Below are 21,457 nucleotides of genomic sequence, written 5' to 3'. Positions count from 1 at the left end.
TGCAAACCTCAGCCCTTCAGCCAGTTTCCCTCCTCTCTGCACCTTCAGCCAGTCACTTAAATTTCCTTTTTAAATAGCTAACTTCCAGAAGAAGCAGGTGTTCACAAGGAAAAACGCATTAAGGATGGGGAGATGCTCGACAGGGCTTGAGCGAGGCTGAAGGCAAGGCTGCAGGGCGAAGGCAGAGCTCTGCGCCATCCACCGCCACGGCTCTGCAAAGCCCCAAACAGGACCACGGGGCTCTCGGGCATCTTCTCTTTCAGCCAGCCTCACAGAAGGAGGTTAGATGGCAGGAGGAGGCGGCAATGCAAAGGATTCTTTGAAGAAGCACCTGTTATACAGGAGATGTTGAAAAGTTGCTAATCACATTCCTCTGGCTTGCACTGAAATCCTGCAGCTAGTGTTGTCACATGCTCAAAAGCAAATTCCACCCAAAAACCAGCGGAGTCCACATGAAATGCCAGGTCTGGTTCAGAGAGCCCCGACCTGACCCACCACGCGGAGGTACCAGAGCCCAGCACGGCCAGGTACACCCAGCACACAGGAAAAACTACCTTCCTTTCTACTGCAGAGATCTGGCACAGCGTCACAGAATCATTTAGGTTGGAAAAGACCCTTAAGATCATCAAATCCAATCATTAACCTAACACCGCCAAGGGCACAGTATCGGCGTACTTCCCCCGTCCAGCACACAAATCAAGACAGTCAAATCATCCCTTCAAAACCCAACATATTTTTTTCCGGGTGTGAAGTCACTCCAACACTTACTGCATGCTATTTGGACAAGCCGCGTATAGTATGTTTGCCAGCCTAGTTACTGTGAAACCAAGCACGTGAGAGTGGGGATGCATCGCGTGTAAAGCCAGTCCTGGACTTTGATAGTAGTGAACTGTTATCTTCACCCATCGTTCTGGCATATAACTACACTCAGAGGTGGTGCACATGCACCTGTAAAAAATTAAACACTAATGGCAGTGCCCTGCTCTCAACCCATCCATAAAACCCCCACCAGCGTTAATGGGAGTCGCGCACAGGCACTGCCAGTACTCCGTGTGCCTGATGCTGTTGATATCTCGCTTGCTCTGTTACAATGGACGCAACAGAAATGCTCCGACTGAATGGTGCAGGATGCTGATATTTAATCAAGCAGAAGGGAAAAATCTCTTATGTTACACAAGAAAACGGAAATTTTACAGCAACAGCTTCCTACTGCCACACACAACGCCAAAAAAGGGTCTGATATTTTTCCACCTGGTTTTGCGTTTTTCTTTTTTTTTTTTTTCCTATTGTGTTAATATGTTAACAGAAATCAGTAAGGAAAATGGTTTGCTTGGCAAGCTCTCAGTCTTTGCAAATGACCTGAAAAACATCTACCTACACATGGCAGTAATTGGATAGGTTTAAGTAACAAAACATTTTCTTTAATTTGGAGAAAAAAAAACCAACAAACGCCAATGAATAGACAAACACTTTCAAACCACGCAAACTCCAGATCAATAATTCAAATACTAGGTGAGCCTATGCACTGATTCAACAGTTAATATTAATTTAAGAGGTGGCTAAAAGGCTGCTGGAATAACGTCCATTTTACTGATTGCTTTACTAAGACAGTCTCTGGTGTGTGCGCTGTCTTTAGACAGACCTGGAGGTGTATGTTGATTTTTTTCCGCTTGGTTTCTTCTTTGTTATGTGGGACTTAAAAAGGAGACCCAACCCTGTGACCGGGATATTCCTTCCTGATGGCATCTTCCCACCCGTGCCATTTATTTTTGCTTGCACAAGAAGCCTCAGCCCAGAGCCCATTGAGCTGATTTATGGATGATTCCTGCCGATTAATGGACTTTTGGATCTGTCCCAAGGGAGAGAGAAGGGGAGACTCAGGCCCTACACGAGCACTTTGCCTGCATGAAAGGGTGACAGGGCAGAGGAGCCAGGGACTGCTTTTGAAATAGTAGCTATTGTTATGCTAAAACCAGAAATTAAAAGAAAGAGCGATCGCTTATCCCAACAGTTCTAATCCTTTCCATTTCTCCATTAACTTGTCCTTGGAATAGAAGGCAATTTGTACAATTAAATAAGACGTGTGACAATGCAAGCAGTTCCAGTTCAGCTCCAAGTTCACGAGAGCTCACATAGCAGGAGGAAAAAAAAAAAAGGTAAAAAAAAAAAAAGTAAAAGAGAGAGAGCAAGAGAGGAGAAAAAATAATCATTTCTTGAGATAGCAAGAGTGACAACCTCTCCTTGCTAGAAAAGGGGCACGATCCTTTCAAACCGACTTACTATTGTATGTTTTCTGAGTGTGTGACCTAGGATTTTTAACACAAAATTTGCTCCTCAGTGGTTGGCCCATAACATTCCTAGACCTGCTCTGATCCAGCTGCGCAGATGATAAAACTATCGTTTGGAAGTTAACGATTTATTGCACACCTCCATAAAAGCAGATCAAGATGCAGCTGAGCTCCCTCCAGGCAGGCAGCCGGCGCGGGACCTGCCTCCCTCGACTCGAGCAGGAGCCATGGCAGCAATCCCTGCCCAAACGGTTCGGTACAAGCTCTGGCTACAGTCAGTTGGCCCAAATTTGCTGCCTGTAGCTGGTACAACAGCAATCACTGAAGTGGCTGCCATCACTTGGAAAAGAGAGGCGAGAGGCAGAACAGATTTTCTTCACGCCGAAGTCAGGCTAACTGGAACCAAACCATATTTTTAGGCTCTTCTTGCCAGGATATGGGATGGAAACTGCCTCCTCTTTAAATGCATCCTAAGCTGGACCAAAGGATTTTTCTAGCCCTGGGTCTGTTTTAATTCTACATCATAGAATCGTAGAACGGTTTGGGTTGGAAGGGACCTTAAAGCCCATCTAGTTCCACCCCTCTGCCCTGGGCAGGGACACCTCCCACCAGACCAGGCTGCTCAAAGCCCATCCAGCCTGGCCTTGAACACCTCCAGGGATGGGGCACCCACAGCTTCTCTGGGCACCACAACTTCCCTGGGCAGGGGGAAACATCAATCTCTCTTATATCAGCTTTATATCTTTCAATATATCTACACATATGTCTCAGATGAATTTGCATGAGGCCAAATTCTCCCCTCTGTTACTGTGACCGTGCTGTTGTGGCCAGCATAACCCAGAGCTGAACACCCCTTCGCTGCCGGCAGCTTCTCGCCCTGCTCAGACAACAGCCAGGGATGCTGATGCACCAGGGGAGCAGTGCCTTGCTCTGGACCACACTGAGGTGACCACTCCAATGAGCAGGACCAGTCCTGCCTTCCCTCTGGGTAGCTCCTTGACTATGCAACCAGAGCTGCTGCTACAGCTAGAAAGGGAAAATAGGCTTTATGGATAGAAGCGAGATCAATGACCTTCAGAAAGGAAACGAAGGATACGGGCCAGACAGGATCCAAAGAGAAAGATATTCTGCACTAAGGGTGAAAATGAAAGTTTGCCTGAGTTTTCTAATCTGCAAACCAGAAAGTGTTCAAAATCAAATTAATCTGAACTTACTTAACTGACAGAGATCAACTGGAGTTTCAACTTTAATTGGCAAGAGCTGGACAAAAATGCAAGAGATCAAACTTTCATAGTTGGAACTATTGAAAATGCAGTAAAATATCAGACGTTTCACAGGTTCCACTATTAGGGCAACACAAAGGAGCGAAATTTTAGTTTTCCCTTTGTTGTCCATACTTCCCTTTGAATTAGGAAACAACCTGGGCTCAAAAGAGTTCTCTCCCAAACTGTTCCAGGAGAATCAAAATATTAGGCTTCTACAAAAAAGCCTTCTTTGCTACTAAAAGAAACTTTTGCACGAATGGATCATAAGCCCTCACGACCCAGGTGCACCTGCTTATTATTTTTCTTGCCTTCCTTCACTTTGAATTTTGCACATACACTTTACTAAGTGGCCTCCCAGGTGCCCAACTGGAGCAACGTTCAGATCCCCAGAAAGGTCCACGTCCAGAAACACCTGCTGCTACAGTCAGTCCCCCGCATCAAGCCTGGAGCCTGAAATTTGTTTGTAATACCTGAAAATTCTCTAAGACCAGCAAGCAACGCTATAGAGCCATGAGCAGTTTAGACTATCACAAAGCATCACCGATACAAAAATCAGCAGTCCCACCTCCACTCACCCACTGTGGCCTGTGGTGGCTTTGGCTATAGAGTCTCCAGCCTTGGAGATGCCAAAGCTCAAGGTGATGCTGAACCCAGCTACATCTTTTGGGGTGATCCTGCCTTTCTCCCTGCTGCTTGAACCAGAACGCTTGAGAACCACTGACTTGCAGTTAGCACCAATCAACTTCCCTTAGTAAGAAAACATTCTCTATTTTTCTCCCATGCGAACACCAAAGACCACACATACTTTAGACACTTCCTTTCCTGATGATGTATGTGAGAATGCATTCCAGCTTTAAAGAATTTTTTTTGCTGCCTAAGGTAAAAAGTTGTACGTGAAAGCTACCAGTTTTGCACAGTAGACAGAAACTAGATTAATGAACAAAACAATAAATTGCCTCCTTAAGAAAGCAGATAGTAGTAACACATGAGTTGAGCATGTGGCGGAAAATGATTCAACATCACCTTACAAACAGAATAACTAAATAGCTGCATCTCAGAACTGCAAGGCACAAAAGCACCATTGAATTGGTACAAAAATAGTTTAAGGTATCTGTAATCCATTGGTTCGGGAAGAAAAATAAACTAGCCCTGTAGAATGACTGAAAAAAAACCATGGCAAAATACCCTTGAAAACCATCCTGACGCTGCAAGGGGCTGGGCAGTTTGCTGAAGTACATCCCAGTGTTTCACCTATGAGTAGACGCACAGCTGAGCCAGGCTGTGGGTCAAACGGGTACAAATATACCACGGGCACATTGACATACATGGGGAAAATAGCCAGGGCCACTGCCTTCTGCGCTGCCCGGGCTAATGGAACCTATTTGCCTGCAGAGCTCTCGTGGTTGCCCTTGCTGAACCTGACTTCTGCCTTGCAAGGCACCTGAGCACCCATACTGCTCGTTTGCTTGCTCTTAATGCCAACTTTCAATGCATAACAGTCGCAAGTAGGCCAACACGTTATCCCCACTCATGTCTAGTGATACCTCTGAGGCACCAGGCCAAGAACAACACTGAGATCACCGCACCTTTGTACTGACACTCGGCAAAAGATGAGAAAAAAATCTCCCATTAGGAAGAAACTGCCTACCAATTGGACACCACGATGCTGGTAATGCCAATACAGGCACGTGGGAAGAGAAGTCACAGGATAGTCAGCCTGTTTGTTTTCATTAGTATATGCCCTGGGGTAGAGACGGAAAATACCAAAGTGATACCTCCTGGCTTCTCCCACCTGCCCTTCTCCAGCAGGTATCCGCACAAGTGATGTAAAAGTAGATGCAAAATTGCAAGTACGTCCAATTTGATTCCAGGAAAATAATTTAACTCTGTTCACTTACCCTGTCTAAGTTGCAAATCAATAATAATTTGTTTACTCACAATCTTAGTCTTCCACTGTTAAGGAATTAAACTTCCTTGCCAGACAGATGCTTGATACATTTTCAGTACTAACAACAACAAAATGCGTGCGCCTTGCTTCTAACTCACATTGAGAAATTTTCGCACAAAAGCGCAATTATGGGATCTGTATCATTGGCTGCGATCAATTTTTTTTAACTAAAGTTAGCGTAATACCTTATTTCATTTGCCAATACCACAGCAAGATAGCACAAACACTACAGCCAGATCCCTTTCCCAACTCAGTATGGGAAAAGCTTGTATTTGACGTCCCAGGCCCATTTGACCAACTTGGCTGTTGGCTGTTACTGTGCTATTACCTCAACAGGAAGCCAGAAATAGCACTAATTACATTAGCATATGGGACTTGTGACGTAACTCCCTCGTTTGCTGTTTTTGGGAGGGAAGGAAACCTGAAATAATTACTATCTGACTATGAATTACACTTCGCTTCCTTAAGATGAGAAACTTTTCTGAGGGAAAGAACCAAGTCAATGCTTTACCCTGAGGCCAAAAGCAAAGCTGACAGCTTAAACAGACTTTTGAAAGAGCTCAAGGATTGCTCAACCTGGAAGCAAAGGCTTAGGAAAACCTCCCTGCAGATCTTCTGCAACGCCACGGTTACGTGAGACCCAGGAGTACAGAATTTGCCTGAAGACCTGCCTGGAAACCAGACACCTAGAATGTGAAATTCTGCTGGATGAAGGAGTTGAAAACCGAAATAAGGTCACAGTTGGAAGCAAGACAAATAGTCCAAAAGAAACTGCAAACACACAAAAGAGCTCTAGACCAACAGCTTGACTGCAAAGGATCTGGGATTTCACCACGGGCCACTCACAAGAGTGCAAACATCGAGTCCTGTGGAAAAGGCGTTCAAAGCTTCTGCCTCAAAACAGCTATAAAATAAGAATGTGACGCACACAAATTGTCTGTAGGATGAGTGTGAAATTTTCCACCTCTGGCCTGTTTAACCCCGTTTTCTCACCATTGCTAATTCTAACACTGGGTAAACACCTGGAACCGCAGCTCAGGCAGAGGCAAGAGCTCACCACCCCCCTGTGCCGACGAGAGACCACATTACATGGAAAGGGACAAAGTGAGGCTTTAGCCATGGTGCCAGACCTGCAACACATCCTCCCCCAGGTCACCTCCCCGGTCACAACACATTAACAAACTCACACCCTGGCAACCCCAACCTGGCCTCTCCTTCCCAAGCAGGTGGCAATGTCGTGGTAGGACCATCTCCTGCTTGTGCTGTGGGTTCACCAATGACTTCCCGTGCAGCTGGGTGGCATGGGAGAGGTGACAAACATCTGCAAGGGCTGAGCAGGCTGGTGCTAATTATCATACGGGAACAGGATCGTAATCATCAAGCTGGCAGCACCAGGAATTGGCTTGCTCAAGACACAGGGCTGCACTCCTCTGCTCTGGTGTTTCCCCAGTGTCACGTTCAGTGGGAAGGCTTGTTAAAGTTACTATGAAAGGGTAATCTATTACAAATTACTCATTAATGCAACTGAAAAATCAGTGACATATTACTGATTATGCCTGTGTCACGCTAGCTCGGTGGCAAGACTTGGTTCAGGCTGCCGATTTGCCTTGTGCTTTTTATATCAACCTTCTCAACGCAGCTTAGACACACTCAACTTCTTTTCTCCTCCTGACCTGGACGAGTACATGGGCCTTGCCGTTTCGGAGCTGCTGTGCCTGGCTGCATATGTGCTGCCTCCTGAGTAGTCCAACTGCTTTAACACTTTGCAACCAAAGACCCAGCTGCAAATTTGAGACCCTTCTGCGTCCATTTCTGGCAGGTACTGGGACATGCTAAGCCTCCAGGCTGGTAATGCTTGCTGGTTTTTGGAAAGCAACCTCAAGCAGCTGAGTCACCAGGTTTTCCCACCTCCGCCGGCAGCGGGTGGGGACACAGCCAGCTCCGCGCAGGTAAGATCTGCTCTGTCCTGCACTCCTCTGAGCCCGCTTCCAAAAATCTCACCACCACAGCACAAATTGCTGGAAGGCCTCTTTGCTGGCTGCAGCCCCTTGGCTCTCCTCCAGAAACAGAAAAAGCTCTAATCATCTTCCTACTAGTTTGGCACCATCAGAGTGTTATTGCTGCTTCTGCATGAGGAGTTTTGCCCGTGGTAGATATTCCCGCTTTAAGCGCTCTCATTAAGGAGCCAGGACTTTGTGCGAGATCCTCACACGTGGCTCCAGAGCCTACGTCTAACACCAGCAAGTCACAGGAACAGCTAGCGCTCACTATATATTCAGTCCTTCATCTATTCATTTCAGCCACAGATGGGTCTTAAATATAAAAGAATTATGAAAGACAAGGCAAAACCAGGGAGGTACTTAACCAACGAAGCTGGGAAGGAAAAACGAAGCACAGATGAGGAGAGCACAGTGAACGCAGTGGGAACAACGAAGGAGCTACCCAAAAGAGTTAATTTGGGAATCCTGCACTGGGGTCACAGTAAAAGCTGCCAGGAACTTCCAAAGTTTGGAGCAATAAATAGCTGAACACGCAGCAGAAGTGGGAAGATGAGAAAGCCTAGCTCTTGCGTTTATACTCATGGCCACAGGGCAATTGTGGCTTGGTGCCACCAGGCAGGTGGAGGCCACAACTGCCTCAGAACAAGGGGTGGCCAACAGGCAGAATCATTGGGTGAGATTCAGTAAAAGGCTAAAGCTATCACAAAACCCAACAAAACTGGAAGAAAAGAGCTCCAGAGAAGCCAACAACCAAAATATACATAGAAACGTATCAATGACGTAAAAACACGGTAAACGTGAGGGAAAGGAGAGGCAGCAGAAAGGGACACAGAGCAAGAGGTGGCCTGAGGTGGTTTATTTAGGTGACGAGCAGAAGCAGTGTCCTGTTGGCTTCTGGAGCCAGACATCTCTCTGCAAGACCAAACCTTTGGGGTTTCACATGGAAACCAGCAGGTAGGGCTCGCTGCTCTGCTCCTGGTGGGAGGTCAGACTGGGACAGGGGGGTCGGAGAGCTGCTGCCTCCCAAAGGCTGCCGGCACGGCGGACGCAGCTCCCCATGGCACCGCAGGATGCAGCTACACGCCTTTTATCATCGGAGTCAGATTGTTCCTCTGCGGGGCGCAGGAAAGCTCCGCTCTCCAGCTTCGCAATGAGCCACTTCCTTTTTTTCTTTTTTTAGGATCAGAATTTCTTTTCTCTTCCTCCTCCACCTCAAAAAAGCGGATATTTAATAATTTGGATCGGAAGAGCTCGCTATCGTGAAGCGATGGGTGGTAGCGGCGCTGCACCTAGTGACATCACGCTGTCAGCCTGGCCAAGTCTTCATCCCGTCAGGGCTATTCAGTAAAACACAACTAATTATTCTGCCAGATCCTCGGACCAGATGACAAATTGATTCACGGTACTAACTAAAAGAAGGGAAGGAGGAGAAATTGCACCATTTCCTATGACTGAAACTACATTAACCCATTACCCCAAGGAAAACTTTGTCAAAAGTTTTTATTGCGGCGGTTGAGCTATGTGCCAGACGGCTGAAGTGCATTGCCAGGAGACCCCGGTGTTGTGCTACGAAAGTTCATGTGCAGAGCACAGCTTGCATTCGATATCCATCAGCGTTCAGAGGAGAACGGGCTTTTTTCAGAACATCTGCAGAGTATCTTGTATGGCAGAGGACCTAAAACTGTTTTCAGAAACTGCTAATTAAAACTTAACAAAATCAAATACCTGTTTTTCTAAGCTGACCCAAGGACGCTGAAAACTAAAAGTAACACCAGGGAGGCTGCTGGAAATGAAAGCTTTTACTCAATCTGTCAGTCAGCTCACAAGGGAAACTGTTCCTGGATACTGCAAGAAGTCTATAATTACATCATCATGGCAAGGGCACACCAGTACATTGCTTATTAATCATTTCCAGGAAGACGACTATCAGAAAAGCCATTCTCAATAGCACCACTACCCGGCAATGTGGGCTCCCTTGCTCACTGCAGGGAGTGTGCTCAAGATTTCCCCCGCAATAATTTCCTTTTTGAGCAAATTTCAATCCCTGCCAGAAGCCTGCAACACACTCGCACCTTTTCACACGTTCTGCTGACCAAAGACTGGATTCACACAACACCCTACAACTATAATAAACTCCCAAATTCTTACGAAACCATTCTTCTCTGGAAGGAGTGACAGATGCGCCCCTTCCAAAACAGTGAGTGCTGCTAGATTTTGTGTTTTCCCCTCTGCTCCAAAGACACGTGAGATACTTTCTCTCCACCAGACATAACTGCAGGGGGAACACCAAGGTTCAGCAATGCCCAAGCTGCCACGCGCTTACTCCTTAATTGAAGTGACCAAGACTTGTTGACCAAAGCATCATTCCCTTTCAAAAACTTGGACAACAGTAAAAGGGAGAGGGGGAGATGGAGGGGAAGAGGACAGGAGGACAAGTAAGACTGTCACACCTATTTGGAACCCTTAAGCCTGTATTTGAGAGGTGGGACCTCGTCCCTCCGCTACACGAAGCAACTGAGAAGAGCAAGGAAATAAAGACGAGCAAGAGGTAAAGTGTGTTGGAAAAGAGGAGAAAGAGATACACCGCTTAGGTAATATCACGGATAGGGTATTATTCCTGTGAATCAAGATCCGTAAGAATAATACCCTAAATGGAAGCGATGATACAGCAGGGTGAAATACAGCAGACTGTTATAACGGCACAGAGTAAAGACCACAAGTGAATGTCAGAGCCCTCCCAGCTACCTTTGATTCAATGAGTCCTGTGATCTGCTGCTCCGTTCCTCCAAGGGCTACTGATGCAATGTGCCAGATTCCGTGTTTCTTTCCAACTGTTCTGAGTCTCCTGCATCTGATCTCAAAGAAGGGAGCAGAAACAGCTGGAAGAGAGAAACCAGAATGGCATAGTCCAGCAGCAACCCTTGGAAGAACACGCAACGACAGCCTTGGGAGAGGTACCATTGTCCCCCAGCGCGTATGTTTGCATGTGGACACGTGTCCACATGTCTTCTAGAAGAAACACACGTTGCTAGTGCCTCAGCTCTGGCTGGTCACAGAGCACCAGAGCATCTTCTGACTCAGCACGTGATCAGTGCAAGCTGAACAGACCGACAGCTCAACAGCATGGCCGCGATCCACAGTTACGGGTGCCAAACGAGTCACGCGTGCTAAATGCAGTCTAAGTTTGGCACCATGCTTCTCCTTCAGTGGTACCTCTACTCCCTGAGCAACTCCACCTACTTTGCAGCACACGAGCGGCTTGCAGCCCGCACGAGGGAAGCCAGTCAAGGTCTACTCTGTTTTGGCTTTAAAGCTCCTGTAGATCTAGCTGCAGGCCAAAGGAGGAGGGCAAAACAGCAGGTGAAACAGGAGACCGAAGGAATAAGCTTCTTCAGAGAGAACTTAGGTATTTGCTGCCAAAGGAGAGGATTAGTTGTGAAAATCAGGAAGTCAAGGAGGCAGAGAGCAGCAGGAGGCCACTGCAGATAATAGGGACAGTAGGAGCAAGGCTGTTGCTCACCAAGGCACGTGAAGGGGAGATAAAAAGGCTTGTGCTCTTTCATATGTGCAAAGACTAGAAAGAGGGAACAAGGAGGTCAGGGAGATGGTGCTGGTGGAGGAAGGGCCATGAGGAAAAAAAAAAAGCCTTTGAAAATGAACCATAGAAAAGCGATTAATAAGGGAGCAACTGTCAGGGTTGGTGTTAGGACCTTCTTTCTCATTTCCACTAGAAAGACAGAAGACATTGCAACTCACAACCAGATTCAAGGAAGGAAGACCAGGAGCACAGCAAGGCTAGGACAGAAGGATGTCATTTAAAAGACAGAAACAGAATTTCAGACAGAGAGAAGATCAGATTAGGATAGTTAGGAATTACAATTAGAAGAAAGCAAGTTTAAAGGTTCATGGGATATTTAAGGCAAGACAACCCAAAGGATCTCTTGCCAGCCTTACAGCAGGGATGAAATGAAAACCATAAGATTTTTCCCGACCACAACTTCCTTCTAACTGATTACTAGAAAGCACAGGCGCACCACGTCTCTTCAGGACAGCAGTACCACCGCAAGCCTGGACCTAGTGCACGCGGTACCATTTCTAGAGAGGTCCCTCAACTCCACATCCCTTCTGCCCCACACAAACCTATTAATTACTGCAAATTAGTTCCCTTTCAGAAGTGCCAAGTCACCAAGGGCAGCAACAAAATGAGTACCTGGAGTATCGCAAGTCTGCCTGTCCCCTGAAGAGTTGGTTGGAGGTGTCCGGTGTCTGTAGACTAAATGTGGTTTATTGTGCTCTTCTTCATACTCCTGTTCTTCGAGTGATAGCAGCGGCTCTACAAAATAGTCCCCATCGTCAGACTTGAATGTGCCTAGCTGAGAGAGACCAGAGAGGAACAGGCGGTCAGCTTCAGGTGATGACGATCCATGGAGCAGGACAACCCAACAAAATGAGTGGTCAACAAGGGAGCTGCACGAGTGCCTGGTTCTGCAGCAACCCCTGCAAAGGCAAGGGCTGGAGCTCCAGTTCCCATCGCACCACTCACGCCCACACTGGGATGCACTTAACGGAAAGCAAATTACTGATCCATAGGCAGGGAGCACGAGACAGGGATGTCTGCCAGACCCTGTCCCTATGCCAGTGACATTTCCTAAGCCACCCCTGCCCGGGGGGGAGATGGTGCTGCAGCGTGCTGGAGACCTCAGTGCAACCCCATCATGCCGTGCTGGTGTCGTACAGCAGCTCGCCCCGAAATAAGCTTTAAACCCACATGTAAGGGCCAGAAGAAGGTGGCCAGCCAGTGAAATCCCTGCTTATGAGAAGACACTGATGCTCCTAGTTGCACATGACTAAGAATGAGGGATTCAGAGGGTAAATAAAAGATATGCACAGCAAAAAACATCCTGCAGCCATCCTAGACTGGGAAGCAGAACCAGTAACTAGGAGGAAGGCCTGCCCAGCCACACACACGTGCACTAGCCTGGGTGAATACACTCACCCAAGAGAGCTCCTGGACCAGACAGACCTCCTGAGGAGCACCTGGGATGGGCATCCCGGGGTGCTGGAAGGCACCAGGGCAGTTGAAAGGGTCAGCCCTGCTGGGAGCCTCTGTTCGTCCCTTCGCCAATGTCCCCCTGCACAGAAGGGCACCAGGATGGCAGAGGGGCTGCCACGAAGCCTGCCCTCCGCTCTCCTCGGGCCATGCCCCCGCCCCGAGGTGCAGGAGGGCTCCGGGGCCAGCGCAGCTGGGGAGACTCAGCCATCCCTTTGCAGCCCTCGTCGGCCCCCCGGGGGCAGGAGGGTGTCGGTGCCCAGGGTCTGCGCCCGCTGGGTGGCAGTTTTTCCCCCCAAAACCGGCAGAGCAGGAGGGGATTCCCCCCCACTGCCGGAACCCGACAGAGTAATAAAAGCGGGGTGGGAGAAACCTCCGACCGGGGCGAGCCGGAGCCGCCAGCCCCATCCCGCAGCCAGGGGGGGCGGGCGCAAGGGCCGTCCCCATCCCTCTGCCCACCCTCCCTCCCTCCGCTCCTCCTCCTCCTCCGCGCTTCCGCCCCGGCGCCCCGCGGCTGGGCGCCCGGCGGGGCCGGAGCCGGCGCGGGGGTCTCACCATCCCGGAGCAGAGGCTGATAACGGCGGTGTGCCGCGGGCGGGCGTTGACGTGCCCCCGGTAGAAGCAGTGCTTCACGTCGGCGTCGGCCGCCTCGGCGTAGAGGCGCCGCTGGTCGGCGGCGGGTTCTCCCAGGAGGCTGACGGTGAAGAGCGGGGCGATGAAGGCCGAGCTGGCCGTCAGGTTGAAGAGGAACTGCTGCCCGAAGGCGGAGAGCCTGTAGTGCGCCTTGGGGGAGGCGGCGGCGGCCGCCGTCCAGGCGTCGGGGGCAGCGCTGGTGCTCCGCCGCCGCCGCCTGAAGTGGACATCGGTGGGGAAGGGCTCGCCAAACTCATTCACCCGGGTAGGAGTCACGATCTCGTACTCGCTGAGCTTCTCCAGCAGCTTGGCTGCGAGGGAAGACAAGCACATGCCCCTGAGCGGGGAGGCCGAGCCCCCCCACACCCCCCCGTGGGGGGGGGCGGCAGCCCAGCATCCCCCCGGCTTCCCCCCCCCCCCTCTCCGAACACCCCCTTACCTTGCCTGGGGTGCAGCTTCTGCCTCCTCGCTCCTATCCTCAAGCCGTCGATGAACAGCGTGGTGAGTGCCAGCGCCAGCGGCGCCAGCTGCATGGTGCTGCGCGCTGTCCTCAGCGGAGAGCAGCCTTCCCCCCGCTTTCCTCGGGCTCTTCTTTTCCTCCTCCTTTTCCCTCTTTTTTTTTTTTTCCTTCCCCTCTTTTCTTTTGCCCCCTTTCTCCCCCCCTCCCCGCCCCCCGGTGCGCTGCCGGGGGGAAGGCGCCGGAGCCGGGCGGCGTTAGGGGCGGGCGGGCCGGCGGGGAGCGGGGCGCCGGGGGCCGCGCATGATGCGCGGGGGCGGACGGGCCGGGACCGACGGGACGGGCCGGGACGGGGGAGCCGGCCGCCCGCCCGCCTTCGCCTGCCTGCTCTCCCTCGCTTTCCGCCTCTCCCCCCGTCGGGCTGGTGGACGGGGCGCTCCCGGGAGCCAATTTAAGGGGGCGGGCTCCATAGATCAAGCAGGAGAAAAAGATCCCGCCCTGCAGGAGCAGGGACAGCCCTTCCTCCCCCCCCCCCGCCTCTTCTCCTTCCAACATGTCACTTTCTTTCATTCCCGAGGAACGCCGGAATCGCAGGTTTTCGCCAAGAAAAGCCCTCGCTGCGACTGGACGGGGCGGGCGGGGGGAGCCCGAGCCGCGCCCCAGGCCCGGGCGGCCCCCGCCGCTCCCCGGTAAAAGGAGGTTTAAAAACCCAAAGTGGCCCGGGCTGAGCGACACCGGCTGCTCCCCGATCGGCCAGGTCCCGGGGGGAAGAGCCACTTTGTCACTCACCGGGAGGAAAGCGGAGTTTTCGTACATAATTGATGTTTTTCCTTCTTTTTTTTTTTTTTAAAGACAGGTCAAAGAAGCGTACCGGCAATCGAAGAATCCCCTGGTCTGACACTTTTTATAGCAGTTGTTTTCTTCTGCATGTCTCAGATATGAGGTGCTTAAAGCAACTTTTGTTTAGAGTTGTTTTTTTGTTGTGCAGTTTTCAGGCGCCCTGTGGGAAAAGAAAGATTATTTCCTTATCTGAGTTTATTTTGTATTACAATTTGGAAGTTTTATATAAAAATTTAAGACATCCTCTAGAGCTAAACATAATTAAGCATTGTCTTCTACCCTTCCTCAAACCAAAATCTTGGGCTTGTTTCCGATGTTTGGGTTTTTTTTTCCAAAATGGGGAAAGATGCGATGAAAATTTGAAGTCCATAGGCAAGGCAAAAGAAAATGGATGGTTGGAAGTTCAGATTTGCACTTCCATAGAAAATTTCAAAGTTCTGCACTTTCTTCACTCAACTTTGGGACAAAGAACAGAAATATCAGTATTTGCTGCAGAAAGGGAAAGCTTCAAAAAAAATCAGTTCATAATCCACTTCTGGGCAGAATAGCACTTCCTGGCTCTTCTAAACAAACTGGTGAAACCCTACAAACCTCCACCGTTAGCAGTAAATTATTAATTTTGTACATTAAATATAAAAGTCAAAGTAATCAAAGCATCACCTGCAAAGCCACGTGTCTTTAGTGCTGTGGCCAGCAGGCCGGGGCTGGGGGGGGCTGCTGGGCAGGCCCTCGGCGGCAACTTGGCACAACTGAGCACGGTGCAGGAATCGCCACGTTGATGGAGACCCAAGTCAACACGCCTTTGGGGTAAGGCGTAATGGCACACAACCTCCCAGCATGGCGTTGTGCCCATGCTTATAAACCACGTTTAATTTAAGTCTGTGATGCTTACCATAAGACAACTCACCCAATATTGGCTTCGGGCGCTTGGCAAAGCTGGGATGCTTCCAGATGTGGGTTGCTTTGCGTGCAGTCCTGTCCGACAGCGGCGTTGGGTCTTCTCACTGTATCCAGCCTTTGGGCTGGTGTGAGCACAGCCACGGCTGCTTGATGGCCCCCCATTTCTGGGGAGCAGAGGTGTCTCCCTGCTTCCACTGTGGGTGTGTAGGAGCAGTGATGTGCCCATTCTGGTAGGTGTCATCTCCTGCTGGGAGCATCTCTTCCCAATCACCAAACGTGGCTGTATCTCCATGCACTCACCTGTTTATGAGCAAACTTGGACCAGATTTGCTTTTCATGCTGCAAAGGGTCTGCACGGTAACGTCTTCCTATCCTTGCAGCTAATTGCTTGCTCATGCACACACATTAAGACAGAAACCCTCAGAAGAGGAGCAAGACCAAACTATTCTAAAATAACTTCAATCTGCTGGGGCTGCCACGCAAACCCCTGGCTTGCACGGCCTTTCCTGGCTCCGCATGAAAGAGCGTGGCATCCCCACCCTGTCCCACACTGAATTGTGTCCTGATTGAGTCGGAAAAGCCACCGAGGTCCTTGGGCTGCTGGATGAACAAAAAGGGGAATCTTGTAACACCATCGCATAGCAGCCTGGGCTTCCCTCTAGGGGGGCTTTCTCTGTCTCATTGTCAAATAAATGATTTAACTCGTAGCAGGAGTAATGTCTGCTCCCTGAGCTGCGGTGCTGCTCCACCAGGCTAGCGGGAGCACCCCGTGCTTTACCAAAGCCCTGACAGGTCTTCCAGCACCTTCCCACAGACTTCCATGAGTGCCCCAAAAGTTTCAGACTTCACAGGGAGAGGGATACGGGGTGCTCGAGCTTGGGATAGTCATGGCAGGGGAGGAGGCGGCTGTATCCTGTGCCCAGGTGGGTGCAGACACGTATCCTGGGAGTGCCGGCGCTGCCAGTTGGGCATGTTGAGCGATATGAAGCTGCAGGTCAGCAAAGGGGGCATGAAGAAAAGCGAGTTGCCTGAGGAAGGAGAGAATGAAAAGCTGAGCATAGCATTAGGGCTGAGTCAGAGGGGTGGAGGCTTACGTAGAGCGAGTCCTGCCGGTGTCCTGGGAGAGAGGGGTGCAGCCTTCGCTCATCTCCTCCTCCTCCGATCAGGATGCTGTTGGGAAACAGGTCTGCTGCTGGTTTATCTGGGTTGCAGAGTCCCCCAGGGCAGCCGCAGCCCCCCATTTCACAAGCACCCCGCATCCCACCGCTCCCAGCCTCAGCATCCCCTTGTGCTGGGTCCAGTGCTGGCGGCGGCTGCCTTGCTCCTGTTCAACTCACCGATGCAGGAAAACCTTTGCATTTTTTGTGTAGTTTTCTACAAGGTAACCTGTTAATTTGGCTCTGGGGTGGGGTTCAAAGATGCTCAGGAGCTGTCACGGAGTGAGAGGTGGCAGCATGTACCTGTGACTTGAGTGGATTGGACCCTTTTTGTCACTGAGCTGAATGGAGCGAGGCCGGCTGTAGAGGAGCATCCTCACGGGCTCGCTCACTGATCTGAAACCTCAGTACATAGAGACATGAGGGAAGGCAAGAAACAAAACCCCTCCATCTATCAGAAGAGAGGAGCTGACCCGTGGAGGGACTAATTAGGTCTCAATTATGGGTCTGAAGTGCTCCTGGGACCAAATCCTGGCTTTGCAGTGGCACGAAGCGTGTTCTAGGAGTGTGGCATGACTGACAATGCCATTTCCATTGATGTACGTAAGAGTTGTACGTTGTGCAGCATTTTGAATCTTTACAGCTGGAGATTAGGAAGTGCACAAGGAAAGCTGTAGCGTAAGTAAATAGATTATGTGGAGTTTAGAGAAACTAAGCTACAATCTTAAATTCAAATAACTTTCCTATTAGGAAGGATCTATTAATACTTACAGTATGGTAATTGTGCAGACTCCAAGTCCTCACCCAGTCAAAAGTAACCCCTTAAGAGCCCATACCGGCCCATGGAAAAATCCCCTTAAAACACTGGGAATTTTGCCTACATAAATACTGCAAAAGTTTGAGCTGCAAATGCCTCTTCTATAAACTACAAAATGAGAACTCGATCACAACAGCAAAACTTCAGTAGGAAATTTCAGGCAGTGCGTGCTGCTGCAAGAATACACTCAAGGAACCCCAGTTTCCTGCAGCTTTTGCACTGCTTTTCACCCTCATTACCATTTCCTTTTACCCATAGGTGAGGGCAATCCCCAGTCACTAATCTTTGTTCTTTGCTGCTCGGCCTCTCCCGGTAAGCGTCATCTTCCTTTATCTGCTGCATCCACTCGCTTGCCCAACGATTATCCCAGGAGGCAGACTGTTTCCCTTTGATGGTTTCTCTTCAATGCCACAAGATAACCGAAGACAGCAAACATTTTCTCCTCGTGTCTAATCTGTGTGGTCAGAAAGTGAAAGATTTCGTTCCCTTCAAACAGTTGACCTCTTTGCTGGCTGGATTTCAGCCTCTCTTGCTCATCTGCCTGTGCTGGTAACAAGGATACCGCTGCTCTCTGCTGCCTTTCTCTCAGCTTAGGAAGCTGTTCCGCTCACATAAAGGCTTCTCTTTAAAGGACATTTTCAGCAATAGCGTCAAGGCTGGATTTTTAAGTCGGTTTAAGCCTTTTGCATTTGTTTGGAGGGGCTGAGACTTGCAAGTTCTTGGTGTATGCTTAATTTTCAAACTTGTTGTCTGTGCCAAGCCAACAATTATTTTTTGTGATCCTGGTTAAAAGAATTTAAACATACAGTTTAACTCATCTACGGTAGCCATTCTGTAGACGGAATGGAGCCTTCCTCCATGGGGCTCTCTGTTCTTCCCCCGAGCTGTGTCCCGCGTAGGGTGCTGCAGCCATCAAGATCTGAATCGCTTGGTTGTTTTGGGTTTGCTCCTCTGGGCTGTAGAGGGCTGGGAAGTGGTACCTGCCATTCACTGCAGCACCAGCACAGCACTTTGTCACTGCTGTCACAGCTTGCGCTCTGTGGGCCTATATCCTGTCCCCATTTTCGGGCTGGTGGCAGAGGGAGATGTGAAAAGATGTGCCTGGATGCTGCAGAGCAGAATTCGTAGAATCATTGAATGTTTTTGGTTGGAAGGGACCTTTAAAGGTCATCTAGTCCAACCCCCCCGCCGTGAGCAGGTACATCTTCAACTAGATCAGGTTGCTCAGAGCCTCATCAAGCCTGGCCTTGAATGTCTCCAGGGATGGGGCCTCCACCACCTCTCTGGGCAACCTGGGCCAGTGTCTCACCACCCTCAGCGGAAAGAACTTCTTCCTAATGTGGAATCTAAACCTGCCCTGCTCTAGTTTAAAACCATTGCCCCTCGTCCTATTGCTACGTGCCCTTGCAAACAGCCCTTCCCCAGCTTTCTTGTAGGCCCCCTTCAGGTACTGGAAGGCCGCCATAGGGTCTCCCCGGCTCCTTCTCTTCTCCAGGCTGAACAACCCCAGCTCCCTCAGCCTATTCTCACAGGAGAGGTGCTCCAGCCCTCTGATCATCTTCATGGCCCTCCTCTGGACCTCCAACAGGTCCCATCCCGGTCCCCTGAACACTGAGGTGTGCATGCTAAAGTGGCTAATCCAAGGTCACCCAGGCAAACAAGACCCAAATGTTGTTCAGCTTGGTCCTCAGTCAAACTGTGCAACTCAAATGTCTTCCCAGGCCGTGCCCTGCAGCAGGAGCTGTGTCCCATGAGATCCATCCCTCGGCACAGAGGCACAAGCTGGGTGCAGTGGAAATGCAAGTATCACCCTGTCCTTGGAGACATCATCCTTGGTCCTTGCCTGGGTGGGGAACCACCATTTGGGAACAGAAGGTGAAAGAGGAAAAGCAAACAAGTCTCTCATATTGCTCTGCTCACACGCAAGGAAACTGGCTCTCAGTTTGCCTCAGAAACAACTTTGACCCTGGAAAACAGATAGATGAGTAGCACCTAGGGACTGGGTGGGAAGAACAGCAAAGCCCATGTAGATGCTGCAAATGTGTGGGATTTTCAGCTTCAGGTCAGCACGGATGGACATAATGATCCCTTGAGGCTTTCCACTTAAAACTGCTGGTTCCAGCTCACCCCTCCCCTGCTCCCAGCATTGCCGCAGAGCATTCGCACGCTGCTTTTGCTTACACCTCTTATCTGCCTTGTGGAAAACGTGTGCTCAGAGTCGACCAACTTCTGGGTCTCACTGCAGCCTGACAGTTCCTTTGGCCCGACAGGCATTTGTAGACCCATCCCCTACCCTTTTTACTACAAGTGGCAATCTGGGACAGGTCCTACAGTAGCTGACAAACACTTAATTCTGGATCTTCTGATTTTTGTGCAAATTAAGCCATCAAGCTAAACATTATGTTGCTTTATCCTTTGTGTTTGACACACTAGAAATCAAACAGGAGCTCAATACACTCCTCTTGACTTGTGATGTTATGTACATATGCATCTACGCTGTGTTCCAGGTGCCTTTGCCAAAGCATTAACAGTAATACTAGGAGGACTAAACAGAGCAGATGTTCCGTAATCCCACACCAAAAGGGAACGTTGGAAATTCTGCAGGTACAAAAAGCTTTACCCCTCGAGCCATGTACTTTTATTCATATAAACTGATTATCATAACAGCTCTGCAATGTATCACCATCACCTTATGAAGAGGAGACCGAGACAGTCGATTTGGCAAAGGACACGGAGTTGTGGATTTCTGACCCTGTGATCAGTTCCACCCTCCCACCCAAGCCTGCACGCAGCGTAAGCATACAATGTCATATTTCAATGCAGGGATCGTTAAACTGTAAAACTCTATTTTAGGAGGGTTGTTTTCATTCTTTCCCCAAATAGTAGATTGTCTCCAGAGACAATAAAATACAAATATCCATTAGAGTAGGAGAAAAGCTAAGCAGCTTTAGAGATACCAAGTGCTTTTTCCCTGAACTGTTTGATTTCCCTAGGGGTGTCACAAGGTAGCCAGCTAAACGCAAAGCCTTCTCCCCGAGGGAAGTCTTTGCAATGTTGTTGTATTTGCATAGTGGTAGAAAACATGTACGTCTTACAAAAACATCAAAACAATTGTCAATAGCTAAAAAAATGGGAATCTTTTAGGCCTAGTCCAGCTCCTGTAAAAATTCATGAACAAAACTTCCACTGACTCAGAGAAACGCAGAATCAGGGCCTATGTGTCATTTCATGGAGATATTTTACATCATCGCATCACGCTCATCAATATCCACCTGACAAGCATATATAACACCCAGTATTTCATTACCAAGATGCAACAGCTTGAAAAAACATTTCTCATTAACCTTGAAAAATGGCTCCGATCCCTAAGGTGCATCACCAAAACCCTGAGTGTTTTAAAATGCTGCCCAGGTAGCTGAGGGTTGCCAGCGCAGACCGGCACAGGGAGGGAGAAGATAACCTAATGGCAGCTCCATCACTTGGTACAGCTGCTGACATCACATCATTGCTAGAGCCAGAAGGGGCACCACACCAGAGCAGTGATGTGGGATTGCCCCCATGATGCTAAAGAAATAAGAGACGATGCTTAAAAGTGATGCTGAAGATGCCACTTCCAGCAAGTGTCCAACTTGCAGGGTGAGCTGAGGAAGGAGCTCTCCTCGCTCCTACACTCTGGCACACAGTTTCCTCATCTCCTCCGAAAGCAGCATCGATAAGGAACGGGCTCAGGATGCTTAGATGGTGGAGAGCCAGCATATAAACATGTGACAAAAATCTAAAAAGGGATTTGGTCCCTCCCCAACACTGTGGAGTTTGCCCTGGGTGAGTGAGCGGTGAGCAAGTTCTATTTTCAGCCACGCACTCTGCGAGAACCTGCCTGTTTCTCACGATGGCTACCGCCTGCCTGAGCAGTTGGCCACAGCTAACACGGGATCCCTCGCTCCAGCTTGTGCCTGGATCATTGCTTTGCTGTCAGGTGCCTGCAGCCTTGGCTTTGTTACTTAACTTCACTGTCAAGCTCTGCTTTTGCAACTGAAATAGGGCCCTTGCCAGTAAGAATTCTGTGTTTCTTAAATGATGGAGTTTAAGTGAGATGTTAAGG

At 49.5% G+C, this 21,457-nt stretch overlaps 1 protein-coding gene and 1 long non-coding RNA gene across 8 annotated transcripts in view; one reads left to right on the top strand and one right to left on the bottom strand.

Moving 5' to 3' along the window:
- Positions 1-14,118, bottom strand: part of ADAMTS9 (ADAM metallopeptidase with thrombospondin type 1 motif 9) — an 84,986-nt gene extending 70,868 nt beyond the window's left edge. For 4 of the 7 annotated variants that reach the window (XR_010072841.1, XM_063348428.1, XM_063348432.1 and 1 more), the window contains exons 1-3: positions 13,624-14,118; positions 13,107-13,495; positions 11,712-11,874 (exon numbers count right to left, since the gene is read on the bottom strand). Coding sequence is in view for 4 of the 7 variants with exons in the window: in XM_063348428.1 (XP_063204498.1) it covers positions 11,712-11,874; positions 13,107-13,495; positions 13,624-13,717 (646 nt within the window). In the remaining 3 variants the exon portion in view is untranslated. Of the gene's footprint in view, positions 1-10,246; positions 11,657-11,711; positions 12,421-12,497; positions 12,938-13,106; positions 13,496-13,623 lie in introns of those variants that run through there. The other 3 variants (XM_063348431.1, XM_063348433.1, XM_063348434.1) reach the window with 3 other exon arrangements.
- Positions 7,124-11,677, top strand: LOC134521697 (uncharacterized). The gene is made up of 3 exons (XR_010072842.1): positions 7,124-7,450; positions 8,682-10,049; positions 11,663-11,677. It is a non-coding gene; the product is annotated as an uncharacterized LOC134521697 (long non-coding RNA).
- Positions 14,119-21,457: the final 7,339 nt, after the last annotated feature.

Source organism: Chroicocephalus ridibundus, chromosome 10 (genome assembly GCF_963924245.1).
Source record: "Chroicocephalus ridibundus chromosome 10, bChrRid1.1, whole genome shotgun sequence".
Lineage (NCBI taxonomy): Eukaryota > Metazoa > Chordata > Aves > Charadriiformes > Laridae > Chroicocephalus > Chroicocephalus ridibundus.
This window is presented reverse-complemented; position numbering and strand designations above follow the sequence as displayed.